Raw genomic sequence first — 20,862 nt, 5'->3', positions numbered from 1 at the left:
GTTTCATTTCCTGTTTCTAAATGGAACTAGCCATCATCTGAGAGGAACTCATTGCCTTTGAATCTATTCTGACTCGGAGTAACCCTCGAGGACAGAGTAGAATTGCCCACAGGCTGTCCAAGGCTGTGCTCTACAGAAGCAATCTGCCTCACATGCCTTTCTGAAGAATGGTTGGTTCAAGCCACAGACCTTTCAGTTAGCAACCAAAATACATAAGCATACTCTTTGATCCAATTTGTTTCGATGGGATACTTCACTTTATTGGGTATATATGTATGCTTTAATCTGTCTGTCTGATTCATTTCTAGTTTAAGCCTGATTCAATTTTTTTCCCCCTCTTGGTTAAGATACAGATTGTAGTTTTCTTAACTTTCCAACTCTTCAATAATAGCACGTTGTGAAAGCATGTGGTAATTTGGAGTCATTGTCATTGTTAGCTAACCATTTTGTCAACAATTCAAAGTGACCTGGTGTACAGCATGAGGAAGCCCCAATTGACCCTCTGCCATCCTGACAATCTCCCCTTTTCATTAACTCATTGTTGCAGTTGGTGTAAATCCATGTCCTTGAGTGTCTTCCTCCTTTTTAGATCCTCTGCTTTTCCAAGTATGATATTCTTTTCCAAGTACTATCCCCTCCTTATAATATGTCCAAAAATATGTGAGACAAAATCTTACTATCTATGCTTCTAAGGAGCACTTTGGCTGTACTTCTTCCAGGATGGATTGTTTGGTTTTTTGTAGTTCATGATATTTTCATTCTTCTTTACCAAAACCACAATTCTAAGGCATCCATTCTTCTTCAGTCTTCCCGGCCATTGTCCAAATTTTACATGAATATGAACCAATGTGAAATGCTATGGCTTGGACCAGATGCACCTCAGTCTTTAAGTGACATCCTTGCTCTTATCCCTTTAAAGAGTTCTTTGGCAGCTTAAGAGAGTTGTAGTTACATACACTGCAGGAAGTTGCCCTGCTAACCCAAAGTCCACAGCTCTGGCATTCAAATCTACCAGTACAATCACTGGAGAAAGACAATCCATCTTCTATGCAATTTACAACCCATGCAGAGGTCAGTTGGGAGTTGGTACCAACTCAACAGCAATGAGCAGCATGGTAGTCGGATGCTTAAGATTAGTGGTTTTCACAATATAGTCCCAAGGCCTCCTTTATTTGGACCACAAGCAGGGCTTGTGAGAACCACAAATTTTTAGATCATGTTCAAAATCTCGGCATGGATTCCAGTCAGCATTTTTAACAAGCACCACTGAGGCTCTTTGAGTGCACGGGGATCCCAAAGATACTTTCCTAGAAAAAAGGATTTTTTTTTATTTTTTGCATTGAAATATCTTTTCTATACCTTTTTTCCCCCCCAACCTACAGTTTTTTGTCCTAAATGTTTTCTACCGAAACTATACCCACTGTTGTCAAGCCAGTTCCTGCTCCTGGCTGCTCTCCACTGACTTTTCAAGGCTGTGAATCTTTACAGAAGACGTCCTCATCCTCCTCACACAGAGAAGCTGGTAGATTCAAACAGCCAGCATTTTTTGATAGCCCCACATGTGACACACTATACCACCAGTTTATTTTAATTATATTGCTAAACTATTCTTTGGAAGTAAGGCATATGTCAATGTGGATAAAAACTCAAAAAGGACATTATATCCATTTCCCATAATTCCATAATTGACCATTAGTTTTAATTCCACTTTAAGGAAATGGACTCTCATTATGAACCTTACCATTGGCAAGTGTTGAAGGATCTGTTTTTATAGAAAATCAATAGGAAAGCAAGACCCAGTCAGGCTATTTGTAGAATAATGAATGGGGTACATTTTTACCACAATGAAAAAAATTAAAAATACATTTGTTTATAGATAGTGTTATGGATCTTAATATTTATAGCTTGTGTTTTAATAATATATTCTGGATGGTCTAAAAATAACATTAATCTTCCAATAATACCTGGTCCTAGGCTAAGTCCTTTTTAAGACATCTTAAGTATTGTTCCTGCAAGGTAAATTCTTAGTGTCAAGAATAAATTAGTATTCTTAAATGGATATTTGCATTTCCTGATGGCCAGAAATGGCAGACTTACAGGAAACCTAGAAAGTTAAGTCCTTGATCCATATGCAAGAGAATTATGCAAGGAAAGGGGGCTAGGAAGTACCTACAGCATTATCCTTTTCTTCTGACTGTCGAAATGGACTCAAGGAGAGATGTAATTTCTAGAAGACATTTAATAAGGAAAAGGGAGGGAGTGATTGAAAGTCTGAGGAAGCATAAAGTCTGGTCACAGAATTGTGAGATGAGAGCATGGCTTCAGGAGATGATGGGCTTCCACTGGTGAATCTAACATTAATGAGGAAGGCCTCAGTAATACATGCAGAATGTTAGCAGAACCTAGCAGGGGCCCTGTCCCTGGGTGGTGGTTGTGTGCTGTCAAACCAACCCATAGCTGATCCTCTCGCAGGTTTACAGAGACAATAAATTGTGTGGGAGGAAAAATGGCCCTCCTCCCACAAAGCCACTGGTGGATTTGAACAGTGTGCTTTTTGGATTGCAGTGTGGTTTCTTATCACAAGGCCATCAGCGTATAAGCAGGACCTAGGGCGGGGTGGCGGGGGGGGGCATCGAGGTAGGGACCTCTCACTGGATGGAGGGATGGAGACAATAAATGTGAACTGTGTCCTAGAGAAAGAAACCCTCCTCCCCCCACCAGCTTCTGCATTGAATTACTGCATGTAGAGGTTAGAAGGAACAAAGTGAGTGGAAGTGGAAGAGTGAGCATGCAGAAATTGAATACAGAAAAGAAGACAGTAACTTTTCTTTTTCATGTTTATGATGATAATTCATACAGTGTTTTATAAGACTTTATAGGGTTTGTGATGTGCATGTTGACAATAGAGAGAACAGGTAGGTGATACAATACAAAGTGTGGAAAGGCATAAAGAGAGTCCACCCAGGTCGTGAACTGATGATGAGATTTGGAAATGCACAGCATTCAAATGCATTCAGGAAAAAATTTCCCTGATTAAGAAAAGAATTCTCAACACTCTGCTTATTAAAGCAGCATTCACTCCAACAAGCCTCTCTCATTTAAAAGAAAGAAAATAGTCTGATGGTCCTCTGACATTTACTGTCATGGAATTTGACCTATCATAACAAAACACATGGGAGTTATGGCTGACCTTTTCTTGCAAGAGCTGTCAAGAAATTCATGGCTGTGAGTCAGCCCTGCTGCTACTCTTGTCTGATCGCCTTAGCCATGCCTTCATTTCCACCCACCCCCCATCTTCTCAGTGTTTACCTTTGTCCTTGAAAGGGAAAGGCAGGTTTGTCAGTCCTCTTGTTGCTGAGACGCTCCAGAAGATTAGTAATTATATGAGGTTCCAGGCTTATCTGTGTTGCCCAGTGAGACAAGTAGTGAGAAATGGCCCAAGTCTTAGTGCTTGCCGTTAATGCTGCAGGCCACCAGTTAGGTCATGAAAGAGATTGCTTTCTGAGGTTTTACTTTGCTTTTTTGCCTTTCCTGCAGGTGGTGCTTGGCACTTTTCCTTTAATGTGAAATTTTACCCTCCAGACCCAGCCCAACTATCCGAAGATATCACCAGGTAATTGATTGTTGGCCATAGAATGACAGGTATATTCAAAGAGCTGGCTTCTCTGCAACTTCAGCAAAGAGCACGCTTACCTCTGGTAGCCTCACCATCAACCACACTCAAATGGCAAACAAAAGACTGGCTGAGAGCAGACATCCAACAAGAGGGTTTTCCAGTCCTGTCTGTTCACAGTTGCATTTTGGGCGCTAGGCTGATGCTTCTTTGTGGCTGACCCTGCTGGGAAAACACGCCAAATTGAGAGTCTGTAATCCACCCACCGTGGCCAGATTGGATGCGAGTCAGCCTTAAATGATGTGGTACTGGCTTCACACTTCTACTTTAAAATTTGGTCTGGAAATATATCTTGGATGCTTATGCTTTTTATACTTGGCACTTGACAGCTGTTTAAAAAAAAATGACACATACATCAAGAAACACAAATACACATGTGCAGATATACATTCACATATGTGTTTGAGATTTTATTTTCCCTTCCCTGTTTATAGAAAGAGAGTGATTCATTTCCTTTCTGAAAACATGTTGTTGTGTTGTTGTTATGTGCCATCGAGTCACTTTCAACTCATAGTGACCCTATGTACAAGGGCCCTAAACTCTGCTCTGTCCTGTGCCGATCGCACTGTCTCCAGTGCACCCATCCCAATTACCCCAGTCACTGAATAGCATAAAACATAAAAATGCCCTGGCATGGAGATGGTGCCTGAAACAGAAGAGGAGAGCTGCTGTAAAGCTGCCTACATGTGCCCTCCACAGGATCTCATGCTCCCTCTGATCCTTGAAGGCCAGAGCTAGGTGCATGACATAGGCCAGCCATTCTGTGTAAGCCTGGGATCCTTTCGGGAGGCATTTGGCAAGTGATAGATATTACTCCAGACAGCTTGCATCACTTGGTATGATTTCATTAACTTCACTAGATACATTGTTTGTTGTTCCGGGCTGTCAAGTCAAAACCAACTTGTAACTGACCCTCCAGTGGGTTTTCAGAGGCAGTAAATCACATAGAAGATTGCCCATCCTTCTGCGGCGCAGCTGATGGAGTCAAACTGGATTCCTTTCAGTTAGCGGCCCAGCTACTTACCACAAAGCCACCAGCGCCTTCTAGACATATTAGGAGAAGGGTAAAAACTACTTCCATTGGATCTCCTTATGATCTTTTTAAATTGGAAGAAGGTTATATGTGAAGTTTTGTATATAAAAATACTTTTGGAGGATTTAGGAAATGTTTAATTTCAGTTCATTGTGGTTATAGAGATTATGGTTTTGTTTATTTGCTTGGGTTTTTTTTCCCCTTCATGTATTTTTATTGATTTGCATACAATTATTTCTATGAATTGTGTTTCATACATATATGTATATTGTGTTTTATACAATCTTTCATAGACATTGAGTTTTGTTCCTACACTTTTGTACAATCATTCATAACCATTATATTTTACATAATAATTACTATTGATCTAGGACTGTTATTTTCAAGCCCCCATTGAATCTTCGCTAATCCATCACCCCACCCCCATCTGCCCACTAACCTGTGCTGTCTTCGTGATTTCCCTCCTTCCCCCTTGTCCGCCCCCTTCTGTATAACATGGGAGAGCCAGGAGAGCATGATGCTGAGTCAGTTAGCTCAGTCACATAAGGTCAATACTGCATAAGACTGTTATTATAAAAATAGGGTAACTAGAGTACTCAATGTGACGGGGGTGGAATTGAATATACCAATGAAGGAATTTTACTTTTCAAAGGGAAGAGTGAAATGGGTGGAGGGGTGGACAGGGAGAAAAATGAAACAATGAATGAATGGAAATCCAAAATCTCTGTAAATGTTCATTAAAATTTATAAAATTTAAAAAAATAGGATAACTAGTAAGAGGTATATAAATGTTCAGAAGGAGAAGGCAAAAAAGCGTATGTTGTTGTGTGCCACCAAGTTGATTCTGACTCATGGGACAGGTGAAAACTGCCCCATAGAGTTTCACAGACTGAAATCTTTACAAGTGTGTGTCACCACTTCTTTTCAGTCATAAAAGGTCTAGTGGGCTTGGACTGTTGATCTTTGGGTTAGCCCTGAGCACTTACCTATTGCATTACCAGGAACCCTCCTATTCCAGCCTTTGAGAAGTTAGTGCATGTTCTACTTAAGGAATTTTTAGAGGCTGTTAAGTATTTGTTAACTAATTATATCTCAATTATACACACTTCATGTGTATCATAAACTTAAAGTCATACTTAGGGCAAATTTTCAGGCAATATCTAATATATTACAGTTCATTTCTTATATGAAAAATATAGGATGAATTTTGTTTTTTACAAATATACAAGATTGTGATAGGCTTTATTATAACTCATCTACATTAGCATTCATCTTGAGTTTTCTGATATGTCAATAAATTCTAAAACAAAACAACAGAAACAACAAGCCACCTCCTAGTGGAGATATTTTTTATTACATCTTGGAAAAATTACGTAGAAGATAGTTTTACATTCCCCCAAAATAAAGCTGTTTGTGGTGACTGGGGTCTCAGATTTCAGTGACTTGATATAAGATTCTAGAAACTTAATTAAATCAATAAATGAAAACATAAAAGCAGAGAAATTTCTGCTTTGCAAAGAGACTGCTTCATTAAGGGTGCGGGAAATTGAGATGAGGTTTATGATGATGTACTTATGGAATTACCAGAAATCACTCTTGGTCACGTAGGGAAACCTCTAATCTCTATACTGAGATGAAACTTGCTTAATGCTAGTTGAGTCCTGATAATTCTATTTAAGAGCATTGTTTTTTATTGTTATTAACCAAGATTATGGGGAACATGATGAAAATTGTTCACTTGACTTTAAAAATTCTTTGAGAAGATGTTGGTAGAATAGGTCTTTAGAGGTCTCTTATTCTGTGTTTTATTAACAAGTGTCTATTTTATATTGACCACTGACTTAGTTCTAGGGACCCTTAAATATTGACAGTTGTTTGTAGCCAAGTATGGGTTTTTTTCATCCTGAATTGAGATAAAAATGTAGATGTCACAAAAGTTGTCAGGAGCTTTGACTCAGTAGGAAAAGCTGTGAATGTGTATCACGTGCCTCCTCTTCCTGATGCTGACTCTTTGGCTTGTCTGTTGGCTCCTGGAAGGTACTACCTCTGCCTGCAGTTGCGGGATGACATTGTGTCTGGCAGACTTCCCTGCTCATTTGTGACACTGGCCCTGCTGGGCTCTTACACCGTGCAGTCCGAGCTGGGTGACTATGATCCCGACGAATGTGGGAACGATTATGTCAGCGATTTCCGCTTCGCACCAAACCATACTAAAGAACTGGAAGATAAAGTGATTGAGCTGCACAAGAGCCACAGGTCAGTCACAGAAACCCCAGGGACATTGCATTTCATTGTCACCTTGGGAGAGCATCACTTGTAGAACTCATCTTCCCAGGTTTGAGTTCAGTGAATTAAAGATAAGAACTTCCATCACCTGTACCTGGTGAAGTCCTGGGACTGTTAATGAGAACATTCAGGAATTGCTTACTCTGCACTCTCCCCAAAGGTGTAGACACTCGTGGTTCTATGCTGTTAATGGGTTAGATTAACCTAAGCGAGGCATGTTATAGCCCAGCTAAGAAGCAAGGAAGCTGCATTGTAATGCACTCTTTTTCTCCTTATCAGAGGAATGACACCAGCAGAAGCAGAGATGCATTTCTTGGAAAATGCCAAAAAACTATCCATGTATGGGGTTGATTTACATCATGCCAAGGTATGTAGTTTTTAACCTAAAACTTCTTAAATTTTATTTAATCTAACTTTTTGTTGTTTGTGGTTGCTACTCTAAGCTGATAATTTTGAAATATTGAGGATGCAAGTCTATGATTTGAAGCCTGCTTTGAAAGCAAATTTAACTTTCAGGTGTGTACTGGGTGCTGCTCAGCCTGGTTCACTCTCCGTTAATCAGGGTCTCCACCTAGAAGTCAGCAATATGCAAACCCCAGATCTCCTGTTGATTCTGTTCAGAATTAACTCGAGCTCAAAGCTGTTATTTTATCCTACCTTCCCTGTCACAAGGATTTCTCCTACTCCATTCAGACTCTTCAGCCCTTTCCCTAAATGTGTTCATCTTTGCTCTTTTCTTCTTACTATCAGTCTGTCTGAACTCTGCCTGTCACCTCAGACCCAGTGTTAGAACTGTTCTGTGCCAAGCACTACTGATGCTCCCATTCTGTGGATCTTCTAAGTCCTAATTCTTGTTGAATTTAATCGGCTCTATATCATAAGATTGGTTGCTCTGACATCCAAATAGTACTTGAAATAAAGATTTTATTCTTGTTAAAGGTTAATTTTAAATTAACTATTAAGTTAGTCACTATACCAAAAAGAATTGATTGGAAGTACTATAAGAACAAGACACAGTGGTAATAAAGGAAGAAGTTCAAGCAGAAGTGAAGGCATTGGAAAATAATAAGACCCCAGGAATTGATCGGATGCCAATTGACATGTTTCAACAAGTAGACGCAGCCCTGGGCATGCTCACCAGTCTGTGTAAAGAAATATAGAAAATAAGCTGCTGGACCATCTTACTAGAAGAGATCCATATTTGCTCCTATATCAAAAGAAGGTGATCCAACAGAATAGAGAAATTACTCAACAACATTATACAAGTAAAATCTTGCTCAAGATTAGCCAAAATTGGCCAGAACAGTACATCAACAGAGAATGCCAAAATTCAGGCTGGATTCTTTAGCACCAGAGAGAACATTTCTGATGTCAGATGGATCTTGACTGATGCAGAGAACTCCAAAAGGATTGCTATTTGTGCTTTACTGACTATGCAAAGGCATTTGACTGTGTGGATCATAACATGGTTAACAATGAGCAGAAGGAGAATTCCAGAAACTTAATATTCTTATGCAGAATCTATGCCTAGACTAAGAAGCTGTTGTCTGAAAAGAACAACAGAGCACTACATGGTTTAAAATCAAGGAAGGTGTCTGTCAGGGCTATATCTTTTCTCCATATTTCTTTTATCTGTATGCAGAGCGAATCATTTAAGAAGGTGGACTTTCTGAAGAGGTCTAGCATCAAGATGGGAGGAAAACTCCTTAACAATCTACATTATGCAGATGAAACAGCAGTGCTCACCAGAAGCAAAAAGGATTTGAAATGCTTGCTATAGAAGATTAAAGACCACAGCCTTCAGTATGAATTATAGTGCAATGTCAAGAGAACAAAAATCCTCACCACAGGGCCACAGATTGAAGTTGTTAATGATTTCATCTTTGATCCACAATCCACATTCTTGATACCAGCCATCAGGAAATCAGAAGATGTGTTGCTTTGGAAAATCTGCTGTCAACGACTCCTGCAAGGTGCTGAGGAGCAGCCATGTCCGTTTAAGGTCTGAGGTGCACCTGATTCAAGTCATGGCATTTTCCAGTTACTTTCGAAGCATCTGAATGTTGGACAGTGAACAAGGATGACAGAAAAAGAATCAATACCTTTGACTTATGGTATTGAAGAGTACTGAATATCTGTTGAACTGCCAAAAGAACAAACATGTCTTGGAGAAAGTACAGCCAGGATGCTCCTTAGAGGCAAAGTTTGTGAAGCTTCATCTCGCATACTTCAACCATATTGTTAGGGCTGATCAATCCTTGGGAAAAGACATCATGCTTGGAAAGGTGGAGTATCTGCAGAAGAGAAGACCCTCAGCAAGGTGGATCGACAAAGGGACTGTAGCGATAGGCTCAGTTCTATTGGGGACGGTGAGTGAGATTGGGGCAGGATAGGGCAGGGTTCAGATCTCTTGTTCATAGGGTCACTGTGAATCACAGCTAACTCAGCACCACCTAATAACAACAACAGGACTGAGGATGGCAATATCTAAATTGCACAGCTTTTATTCTATATCCGACTTCTTCTGGGATGTTGTATGCTTTGACTTGGTGAAGTTTTTGCCGAGGAATATGCCATTGGACATTTGTGGTGAAAACAAAGATGTTTCCTATTTTATAACAAGCATAAAGTAGATATAAAAATGAAAATAAGGGCACACACAAAGACATTTTCTCCCCCTCAAATGATTTTCCATAGGTGATTGGGTAGCTAAAAAACATGAAAAGAAAGAAATGATGGTAGCAGGAATGTTTGTGTGAAATGTTCTGAAGCTATTTTTAAATTCTATTATGCACGATATTTACTTTTTGCTCAGTAAAAATAAATACATAAACATTCAGGCATATACTAAGGGGGCTGTAATTCAAGATGTATCACTATTCCTGTCAGTAAGAGTCTGGTTGTTTGGTGTCATTAGAGTGACTATATGACCATTTTTCATCCAGTTATAAGATTTGCAATTAAGCCAATTAAAAAAGGAGAGAGAATCAAGGATAAGAAAATGTAGCTTGCTAAAGATTTCATCAGAAAAATAAGTATAACAAATGATCCGCTCTGGGCTCCCATTTTTTTTTATGCAGGATTATTGTATTTCCAGAAGGAAGTGCAGTGAATTGAGTTAGAGCTAATTTCTCTACTGTTGATGTTATGAAAGGCCTGAGCTTCAGGATCCATTAAAAACTCTGATAGCATACTCTGTATAAAGATTAAAGAAATACTCATATTAGACTAGTGGTTCCTTCCACTTTAAAAGGTTCCTTTTAGAAACCTTTTACTAACTGCTGCGTCTTTCACAGGAGTTTTCTATCAACTTACTGATCTCTTTCTGACAATGTAAATAGGCTTTTCCCCCAGTTTTTTATTTCTTAGTAAACATGTAAGATTTTTAACTGTAGATATAAATTGCTATCAGATACCCTATGACCTGAAGGGTGCTTGTAAGTTAAGAGAACTGTGTACCTTTTAGAATTAATGTAGACAAAAGAGGGCCATTCAGGTCCTCTTCATTGCTTCTCACTAAAAGAGCATTAAATATATGCATCGATATATATGTTCCCAAGAAAGACTGTTGTTACTGCTTCAAATGCAGAAGAGATGTAAAACTAACTTACAATCTGGGCAGCAACAGCAAATTTGATATAAAAAAATATTTCTCTTGTTGCCAGGAAATGAATACATTCATCCAGTTTTAAAACCCTGCTCCTCCCTGACATCGTCTTAATGTACTTTTCTTTTCAACAACCATATGACTTAATAAGAGCAAGCACTGCTAGGCCCTATGTTAAGAAGTTCTGGTAGTGTCATGCAACATGTGTTGGACTCCTAACCAAGAGGCCGACAGTTTGGATCCAGCAGTTATTTTGTAGGAAGAAGATGGGAATTTTCCATAAAAATATCCAGTCTTGGAAACCCAATTGAAGGGTTACTGTAAGTGGGATTCCACTCACTGGCAGTGGGTGGAAGCCTGGTGATAACAGTGGGGTCTTCTAGCTACAGTGGCCCCCACTCTGCCTCTCGTACAGCCTCAGGAAGGCTGTTCTGGACCGAGCAGAATCAGGGAGGGACACAGAGAAGAAGGGACACATCTTCCTCCTGAAGTTGCTGTGTACTGACAAGTAAGAACCAGCACACAGTAGGTTTTCAGAGGCAGTAAATCACACACACAAGGCCCATCCTTTCCATGCCCCTCCTGAAGTGGCACTGCTTTCTCCTGGTTCAAAGAAACTAATGGTGATTTTTAAAAATAAAATAAGGACTTGTATACCAATGTTCTAAGCAGCATTATTCACCATCACTAGAACATGGAAACACCCCAAATGTCCAATCACAAACAAATGGTTTGAGAAATTATGGTACATTCACATAATGGAATACTACAAAGCATGCAGGAGCAATGATTTTGTAAATTATTTCCTAACTTGAGAGGGACTGGAGAGCATTACGCTGGGTGAACTAACTCATTCCTGTAAGGATAAATATGGTATAAAACCATTATTGTAGAATGAATATAAGACTCCAAGGCGGGGTATGGAAGCAGAGGGATGAGGATGTGCAGGAGAAGGGGGAATTAATCATGGGTTTGTACAATTTGTTGGGGAGATTAGGGAAATTGGAAGAATATGTTCTGGAAATAAATGTATTAAAACTTTGTAAATAAACTAGTATAAATAAAAAATTATAGAGCAATACAATAGGAAAAAATAGGGAAATAATAATTAAATGTCCTTTTCCTCTGCCGCCAAAAGTCATATTTCTAAAACTTGTTTTTTTAATATTTCTGAAGAAGAAACTGAATCAGAAAGCAATTACTCCCACAGTCCCTTGCTCCCTGCGTGGTGATGTGAAGGGTCAGTAATTCCAGCACTTGTCAGCACCAGGTTATAGCTCTCTAAATTGCTTTTTCTAAATTAAGGACCTTGATAAATGTTTCTGGTCTTTGGATTAAAATGTGCTGAGTTCTCTTCGAATTGTATGAAGTTGTGATAACCTGCCCTTAATTATTTTTACCTCTCTATCTAATGGAGTGATACATTTCCAGCATAAAATAATTGTATTTAAACCAATTATATCCTATTTCTAAGCTTATTTTCCAATAAAATGATCCAGAATGGTTGCTCTTTGATTTGGAAAATGTCTGTCTTCGGCCTTGCCCTGGCAGCCTTGGTGATTTCTCACACTGAGGATGACTCACAGTCTTCTCAGCCATCCTGCTTCTGTTGGAGCCACTGCAACTCAACGAAAGCAGAGGTAGTCCTGGTCGCGCGCGTTGGTGGCTGTGGTGGCCAGGGACTAGAGCTAAGCCCTTTGTGTGACCAGCCTGCCCCTGTGTGTTTGCTGGCTGCTGTCAGTGAGCTGTAAGCAGTGAGCTGTGAGCAGGAAGCTGTGGCTCAAAAGAGCCTATGATTCCTGTTACCTTCTCAAGGCCACTATTTGGGTTAATTGTACCCTGATGTCACCAGAGCAGACATCTAGGAGGGACAGACTGCATGTCATCGGTCTCCTGACCCTTCTGTGACTTTCTGGTGATGTCTGAGCATCACACATCCTCTGAAATGGCTGACAGAATTGTGCACGTATGGTGATGGTTAAGTTGCAGTATCGTATGGTCCAATTAGAATGGCATACAACAACATTTATGTATAACATTATTTTTTTTATTGGTTTTGCTTACAAAGTTTATATAGATTGTGTTTCAAACTATTCTTCATTCACATTGTGTTTCATGCAATCATTCTCATGCATTATGTTTTATAAAACTAATCGCCATTGGACTTTGCCCATCATTGTCTTTTCACCGAGATCCTTCCCATTTGTTTTCCCCCGCTCCCACCACCCATCAAACTGTGCAGCCCCATGGTTACATCCCTACCCATCCTCTCTCCTACACTCCCCCCACTCCCCACTTTGAGTTCCTGTGTAAGCTTTACTATTTATCTTTCTATTTTTAGTGATGATTTTATGCGGCATGTGTCCTCATGAGATTGTTAGTTCATTCAGCATAATGCTTATATAATACAGCATAAAACATATGTATAACATTATTTATATTTATTGTATATGTGAAACATTATTTGTATATATTATGTACGTGAAATTTGCCAGCTTAGCTGATGACTAGGAAGTGTGCTTCTCTGTGGAGGGGAGTGTGGAAAGGGTATGTCCAAACTTTTAGGCTTTTAAATTCGTGGTACTAGAGATATTGTAGCTGATGTTACATGGATCTTGGCTGAAAGCAGGGAATACCAGAGGAATGTCTATCTGTGTTTCATTGACTATGCAAAGGCTGTGTAGATCATACACAACTGTGTAGATCATAACAAACTATGGCTGACTCTGAGAAGAAGGGGGATCCCAGAACACTTGATCGTTCTAATGCGAAACTTATACTTGGACCAGGAGGCAGTCGTCAGAACAGAGCAAGGGAACACTACATGGTTCAGAATTGGGAAGGGTGTATGCCAGGGATGCATCCTATCTGCATACCTTTTCAACTTATATGCAGAACAGATCATCCGGGAGGCTGGGCTCTATGAGGAGAAATGTGGGGTCAAGATTGGTGGACGATTTATCAACAATCTGCGTTATGCAGATGACACAACCCTGCTTGTTGAAACTGAAGAGGACCTCAAACGCCTGCTGCAGAGTGTTTAAGGATTGAGGCTCAATGTCAGGAAGATAAAGATTCTCACCACTGGACCAATTGGCAGCATCAGGATGGATGGTGAAGAGATTGAGATTGTACACAGCTTTAGTTTGCTTGGCTCCATAGTCAACAGTCTTGGCACCAGCAGCCAGGAAATTAAAAGGCGCATTGCCATGGGAAAGTCTGCTGTTAGGGACTTCTCCAAAGTACTGAAGGGCAGTGGTGCCTCTCTGGAGACTGAGGTGCGTCTGATACAGGCCATGGTCTTCGCAATCACTTGTTATGCATCAGAGAGTTGGACAGTGACCAAGGAGGACAGAAGGAGAATTGATGCCTTTGAGCTGTGGTGCTGGAGAAGAGTATTGAGAATACCATGGACGGCTAGGAAAACAAACAGATTTGTCCTGGAAAGGGTTAAACCAGGTGGCTCCTTGGAGGCAAGGATTCTGAGGCTCCATCTAACATACTTTGGACATGTTGTGAGGAGAGACTGGTCCTTAGAGAGGGACATCATGCTTGGGAGGGTGGAGGGACAGCGCAGGAGAGGAAAGCCCTCTATGAGGTGGATTGATTCAGTGACTGGGATAATTGGGATGGGAGTGTCAGAGACAGTGCGATTGATACAGGACAGAGCGGAGTTTAGGGCTGTTGTACATAGGGTCGCTATGAGTCGCAAGCGACTTGACGGCACATAACAACAACAACAACAACAAATGCAAATTTTACTCTGACAGTAATGGTATGGGAAAAATATTGAGGCACTCCTATTTCCAGTACTGTTGGTTTTCATTCAGTCACTCAAGCACAGGTCATTTCATAAATTGTGGCACTTCACACAACCCCTGACATGCACACAGGAGATAAGACAGTTGTGTTCCTCTTATTATTACTGATCATGCCAGCTAGCCCATGTCCAAGGATGAGAGAGAACGGAACCCTGGAACTTTTTGTTAAGGCATCATTGCATTTATGTTATTGGTGGTGGGATCATTTCAAAGAGAATTTAAATAATGATAACATAGCTTGAAGAATATAATCAATATCACAAAACTACACATGTATGAATTAGGTTTTGTGTGTTTTTTCACCACAATTTTTAAAGTTCAGTAAAAAGAAAAGAGTGCTGCCTTTTGTAAATGAGCTGCCAACGTACAATTGAGGAAGGCAGTTATCCTCTCAATGCCTCAGTTTTTTCATCTGTGAAATGGGAGGAATAATAGCAAGATCAAATAACCTCTTAAAAGCAAAGAGTTAATATGTGAAAAACAATTAGCACATAGCCTCCTACTCAAACTACAGTGTGGCTTTAATTTTTATTCTGTGAGCACACTTCCATCTGATGGTAGATCATCCCTGTTGTTGTTGTTGTTGTTGTTATGTGCCATCAAGTCACCTGTGACTCATAGAGACCCTATGTACAACGGTCCTAAACCCTGCCCTATCCTGTGCTAATCTTAGTGTCTCTGACACACCTGCCCTCATTATACCAGTCACTGAGTCAATCCACCTCACTGAGAATCTTCCTCTCCTGCACTGTCCCTCCACTCTCCCAAGCATGATATCCCTCTGCAAGGTCTGGTCCCTCCTTGCAACATGTCCAAAGTGCATAAGATGAAGCTTCAGAATTCTTACCTTCAAGGAGCAGTCTGGTTTAACTACATCCCTCTCCAGGACAAACTTGTTCATTCTCGTAGCAGTACACGGTATATTCAATACTCCCCTTCAACACCACAGCTCAAAGGCATCAATTCTCCTTCTGTTATCCCTAGTCATTGACCAGCTCTCTGTAGATAGCAAGTGATTGCAAAGTCTGTGGCATGTATTAGGCATACCTTAGTCTCCAGACTGACATCATTGTTCTTCAGTACTTTGGAGAGGTATTGGACAGCAGACTCTTCTAATACAATATGTCTTTTAATTTCCTGGCTCCTGGTGCCAAACGTATTGATTGTGGAACCAAGCAAACTAAAGCTGTTAATAGTCTCAATCTCTTCACCATCCATCACGATGCTGCCAATCGGCCCAGTGGGGAGAATCTTGTTTTCTTGATGTTGAGCTTCAATCCATATTGAAGGCTGCAGTCTTTGACCTTCTGTAGCAAGTGCTTCAGGTCCTCCTCAGTATTAGCAAGCAGGGTTGTGTCATCTGCATAACACAGATGGTTGATGAATCTTCCTTCAATACTGATCCCACATTTCTCCTCATAGAGTCCAGCCTCCCAGATAATCTGTTCCACATATAGATTGAAAAGGTATGGATATAGGACACATCCCTGGTGTACAACCTTCCCAATTTTGAGCCATGCTGTGTTTCCTTGCTCTGTTCTAACGACTGACTCCTGGTCCAACTGTAGGTTTCTCATAAGCATGATCAAGTGTTCTGGGATTCCCATTCTTCTCAGCATTAGCCACAGTTTGTTCTGGTCCACACTGTCAAATGACTTTGCATAGTCAATGAAGCACAGTTAGACATTTCCTCTGGTATTCCCTGCTTTCAGCCAAGATCCATCTAACAATAGCTACAATATCCCTAGTACCACGACCTCTTCTAAACCCAGTCTGCACTTCTGGCAGTTCTTGTTTAAGGTGTTATTCCAGTTGTTTTTGGATAATCTTCAGCAGAATCTTGCTTGGATGTGACATTAATAAAATTGTTCAATAATTTCAACAGTCTGTTGGATCACCTTTCTTGGGAATAAATATAAATTTCTTCCAGTCAGTTGGCTTGGTGGTTGTCCTCCAGGTTTCTTGGCACAACTTGGTAAGCACATCTAGGGCAGCATCTGTTTGTTGGTCTATATATTTCAGTTGGTATACCGTCAATTCCTGGGGCCTTGTTTTTTTGCCAATTCTTTCAGAGCAGTTTGAACTTCTTCCATTACCATAGGCATTTGCTCATACATTCTTTCATGAAATTCTTCTTTATCTGCCAATTTCTTTTGGTACAGTGACTCTGTATTCTCTTTCCATCTTCTTTTACTACTTCCTGCCTAAAAGCATTCCTAAGTATTGCAACTCGAGTCTTGATCTTAGGATCTACTATGCTGGAGATAAAAGGTGAAGAAAAATTGGATTGCTTTCGTAGTTACAAAGGCCATTTCTAGATCTGTCTTGAAATACAATATTGATTGTGACAGGATAATATCCATATGCATACAAGGAATCCCAGTGAATACCACTATCATTCAGATATATGCACCAACAGCCCGAGCCAGAGAAGAGGAAATAGAAGATTCTATCAAATTTGCAGTTAGAGATCAATCGAACATGAAATCAAGATGCATTAGTAATAGTGGGTGACTGGAATGCAAAAGTTAGGCACAGAGAAGAAGGAACAGTAGTTGGAAAACATGGACTTGGTGACAGAAATGAAGCTAGAGATAGAATGATAGAAATTTGCACAATTATTTATTCATTGCAAATATATTTTATAAGAAACATAAACACAGACTATACACATGGATTTCACCTGAAATCCATAGGAATGCATAGGAAGCAGATTGATTACATCTGTAGAAAGAATCACTGGAAAAGCTTAATATCAGCTGTGAAAACTAGGCCACGTGCTGATTGTGGACAAACCACCAACTACTCATATGCAAGTTCAAGCTGAAACTAAGGAAAATTATGGGAACTAAAATATGACCTTGAGTCTATCCCACCTGACTTAAACCATATCAGGAATAAGTTAGAGGCCTTGAACACTAATGAGCAAATACCAGATGAGTTATGCGGGGATATCAAGAATATCATCCAGAAAGAATGCAAAAGGTCATTATAGAGACAGAAGAGGAAGAAAAGACCAAAATGGATGTCAGAAGATACTCTGAATATTGTACTAGAGTGCCAAGAAGCCAAAGCGGAGGGAAGAAATAAAGACATTAAGGAGGTGAACAGAAGATTTCAAAGGGCAGTGGGGGAAAACAAAGCAAAGTACTATAATGAAATGTGCAAAGAGCTGGATTCATAAAATCAGAGGGGCCAAACTCGCTAAGCATTTCTTAAGCTCAAGTATCATCCTTACATGTCATATTTATTTATAGGATAAGTCAGATACTGAGACAACAGACATTATTAAAAATGTTGCGTCTCCATTAGCAAGTAATAAATGTTGGAGAGGATATGGCAAGATAGGAACTCTTGTAGATTTTTGGTGGGATTGTAAAATGCTACAACCACTCTGGAAGGCAGTTTGATGCTTCCTCAAAAAGGTGAATATAGAAATTCCGTATGACCCAGCTATTTCATTGCTTGGAATATACCCCAAGAAAATGAGAACTGAGGCACAGAGACTTATACATCAATATTCATATCAGCATTAGTCACCATTGTAAGAAGATGGAAATAGCCCAAATGTCCAACCACAATTGAATGGATTGAAAAATTATCATATAATCACACAGTGGAATGCTATGCAGCACACAGGAGTAAGAATTTTATAAATTACTACCTAACTTTGGAGAGATCGGCGAGCATTATGCAGAATGAACTAACTCAGTCCTATAAGGACAAATACTGTAGAAAACCATTATTGTAGAATGAATTTGAGGATCCAAGGGGGAATGGTGGAAGCAGAGGGACTGGGGTTGGGGGTGAAGGGAGCGGTTGAGGATTAATCATGGGGCCACACATTCTGATGAGAGGGTGAGGGAAATGGGAAGGATTTGGTGTGAAAAACAATGTATTTGAATTTTATAAATAAACTAGTATAAAAAGTAATGTGAAATAGAATGTATATGAGTGATTGTATGAAACACAATGTAAATGAAAGATTGTATAAAGCACAATGTATATGAATGAAAGGGGGAAAAAACCTCAATTCAAAGGCATGTCTCTTTTTATAAGATAATTTCAGTATTTTCATACTTGTGGTTTGTTTTTAAATTCTTTATTTTAATTGTGATTTCCATTCATTCCCCAGTTCTTCCCCCCCACCCCCACCCCGGTTCACTTGGCATCTTCTTATTTGAATTAGTGTCATAGCAATCACCTCTGAATAAGTTCTGTCATGGACACATGGTGTCGGTATCCGAGTTGCTGACCTTTGGTTTCTTGTTTCTGTTCTCCAGGATTCAGAAGGAGTAGAAATTATGTTAGGAGTGTGTGCAAGTGGCCTGTTGATATATCGTGACCGACTTCGAATAAACAGATTTGCCTGGCCCAAAGTTCTAAAAATCTCATACAAACGGAACAACTTTTATATTAAGATCAGACCAGGAGAGGTAAGTGCACCACCATCTGTGTGTATGTGGGGAAGAAAAGTTCCGGGCAACAAAGAGAAATTTAAATTACTTGTTTATGGATTTAGGGTATTTTGAGACCTTATGAATTATTTTTAAATGCCTGAGAGAATTTATTACTGTTTTGTGAAAAAAAAAACAAAACAGTAATAAGTACAACCTTTTATCCTTATTATTTTGTTGCCTTTTTCCCCATTGCATACATTATTTGAAAACATGTTTTACATAATATAAATTCAAGATTCACAAGGAATGTCTTACACATTTATATACAGGCTATGGTGTAAAAGAAACTTAGCTGCTAAATTTCTTTATGAATAAAGAGTAGAGTTCTTCCTAGCTTCCCTTTAGAAGAACACATGTGGCTACATCCTAAGGGAGTTGTTGTTACCAGGTCCCAGTATGTCAGTGCTGACTCATTGCAGCCCTATTTACAGCATCTTGAAATTTTGTCCAGTCTGATATCATCCTTAAAATTGTTAGAGTCCATCTCATTGAGGATTTTCCTCTCTTTCACTGATTGTCCACCTGTGCAAGCATGATGTCCTTCTCTAAGGACTTACCTCTCCTGACAACATGCCCAAAATATGTGAGAATTTAGTCTCACAATCTTTGTTTCTAAGGAGAACTCTGTAATTCTTCCAAGATAGATTTATTTGTTCTTTGGACATTTCATGATATATTCAGCCCTCATCACCGTTATTGAAAGGCAAGAATTCATCAGTCTTCCTTATTAATTTCCAAATTTCACATGCATATGAAGCAATTGAAAATACCAAGCCTTAGCCTCAGGCATACCTTACTCTTTTAAATACACATCCTTGCTCTTTGGCACTGTAAAGCAGTCCTTTGCAGCAATGCAGCATGTAATTTGATTTCTTCATGGCTGTGTCCATGGGTATTGACCATAGTTGTTAGATCCAGGTAGAATGAAGTCCTTGACCACTTCAGGTTTTCTGATTATCATGATGTTGCTTATTGGTCCAGCAGTGAGCAGGTTAGAGATAATATGCATCAAGGTACAAGAAAGAATAAGACTGTGGAACACTTAGTGTAAATTCTAATTCTGAAAATATTCCATAGCCCAACACATTCATGTCCTTTTTAAAAAATCCTAGAACTGATGAGTCAAAATCATTTCATAACCTTACTACTTGGTTAATTGCATCCAAGATCAGCTTTACATTTATGGCTTCCTTAGTGAGTTGTAATTGTTGTTGTTGTTATGTGCCGTTGAGTCGCTTGCGACTCATAGCGACCCTATGCACAATAGCCCTAAACTCTGTCTTGTGCCAAATACACTGTCTCTGACACTCCCATCCTGATAACCCCAGTCACCGAATCAATCCACCTCATAGAGGGCCTTCCCCTCCTGTGGTGTCCCTCCACCCTCCCCAGCATGATGTCCTTCTCCAAGGACCGGTCTCTTCTTACAACATGTCCAAAGTATGTTACACGGAGCCTCAGAATCCTTGCCTCCAAAGAGCCACCCGGTTTAACACCTCCCTGGATGAATCTGTTTGTTTTCCTAGCAGTCCATGGTACCCTCAATACTCTTCTCTAGCACAAAAGCTCAAAGGCATCAATTCTCCTTCTGTCCTCCTTGGTCATTGTCCAACCCTCTGATGCATAACCATGGCCTGTATCAGACACACCTTAGTCTCCAGAGAGATACAATTGCTCTTCAGTACTTTGAAGAGGTCCCTAACAGCAGACTTTCCCATGGCAATGCGCCTTTTAATTTCTTGGCTACTGATGCCAAGAGTGTTGACTGTGGAGCCAAGTGAACTAAAGCTGTGTACAATCACAATCTCTTCACCATCCATCCTGATGCTGCCGATTGGCCTAGTGGTGAGAATCTCTGTTTTCTTGACATTGAGCCTCAATCCATATTGGAGGCTACAGTCCTTGACCCTCTGCAGCAGGTGCTTCAGGTCCTCCTCAGTTTCAGCAAGCAGGATTGTGTCATCTGCATAACACTGATTGTT

General features: G+C 39.9%; 1 protein-coding gene across 3 annotated transcripts in view; it reads left to right on the top strand.

Moving 5' to 3' along the window:
* The window catches only part of EPB41L3 (erythrocyte membrane protein band 4.1-like 3), a 145,909-nt gene that overhangs the window by 70,900 nt on the left and 54,147 nt on the right, over nucleotides 1–20,862 (top strand). For all 3 annotated transcript variants that reach the window (XM_006891406.1, XM_006891405.1, XM_006891404.1), the window contains exons 5-8: nucleotides 3,538–3,613; nucleotides 6,744–6,962; nucleotides 7,272–7,359; nucleotides 18,704–18,856. In XM_006891406.1, coding sequence (XP_006891468.1) covers nucleotides 3,538–3,613; nucleotides 6,744–6,962; nucleotides 7,272–7,359; nucleotides 18,704–18,856 — 536 coding nt within the window. The remainder of the gene's footprint in view (nucleotides 1–3,537; nucleotides 3,614–6,743; nucleotides 6,963–7,271; nucleotides 7,360–18,703; nucleotides 18,857–20,862) is intronic.

This window comes from Elephantulus edwardii, unplaced genomic scaffold (assembly GCF_000299155.1).
Source record: "Elephantulus edwardii isolate Elephantulus edwardi_28Jun2011 unplaced genomic scaffold, EleEdw1.0 scaffold00097, whole genome shotgun sequence".
NCBI classification, from domain to species: domain Eukaryota; kingdom Metazoa; phylum Chordata; class Mammalia; order Macroscelidea; family Macroscelididae; genus Elephantulus; species Elephantulus edwardii.
This window is presented reverse-complemented; position numbering and strand designations above follow the sequence as displayed.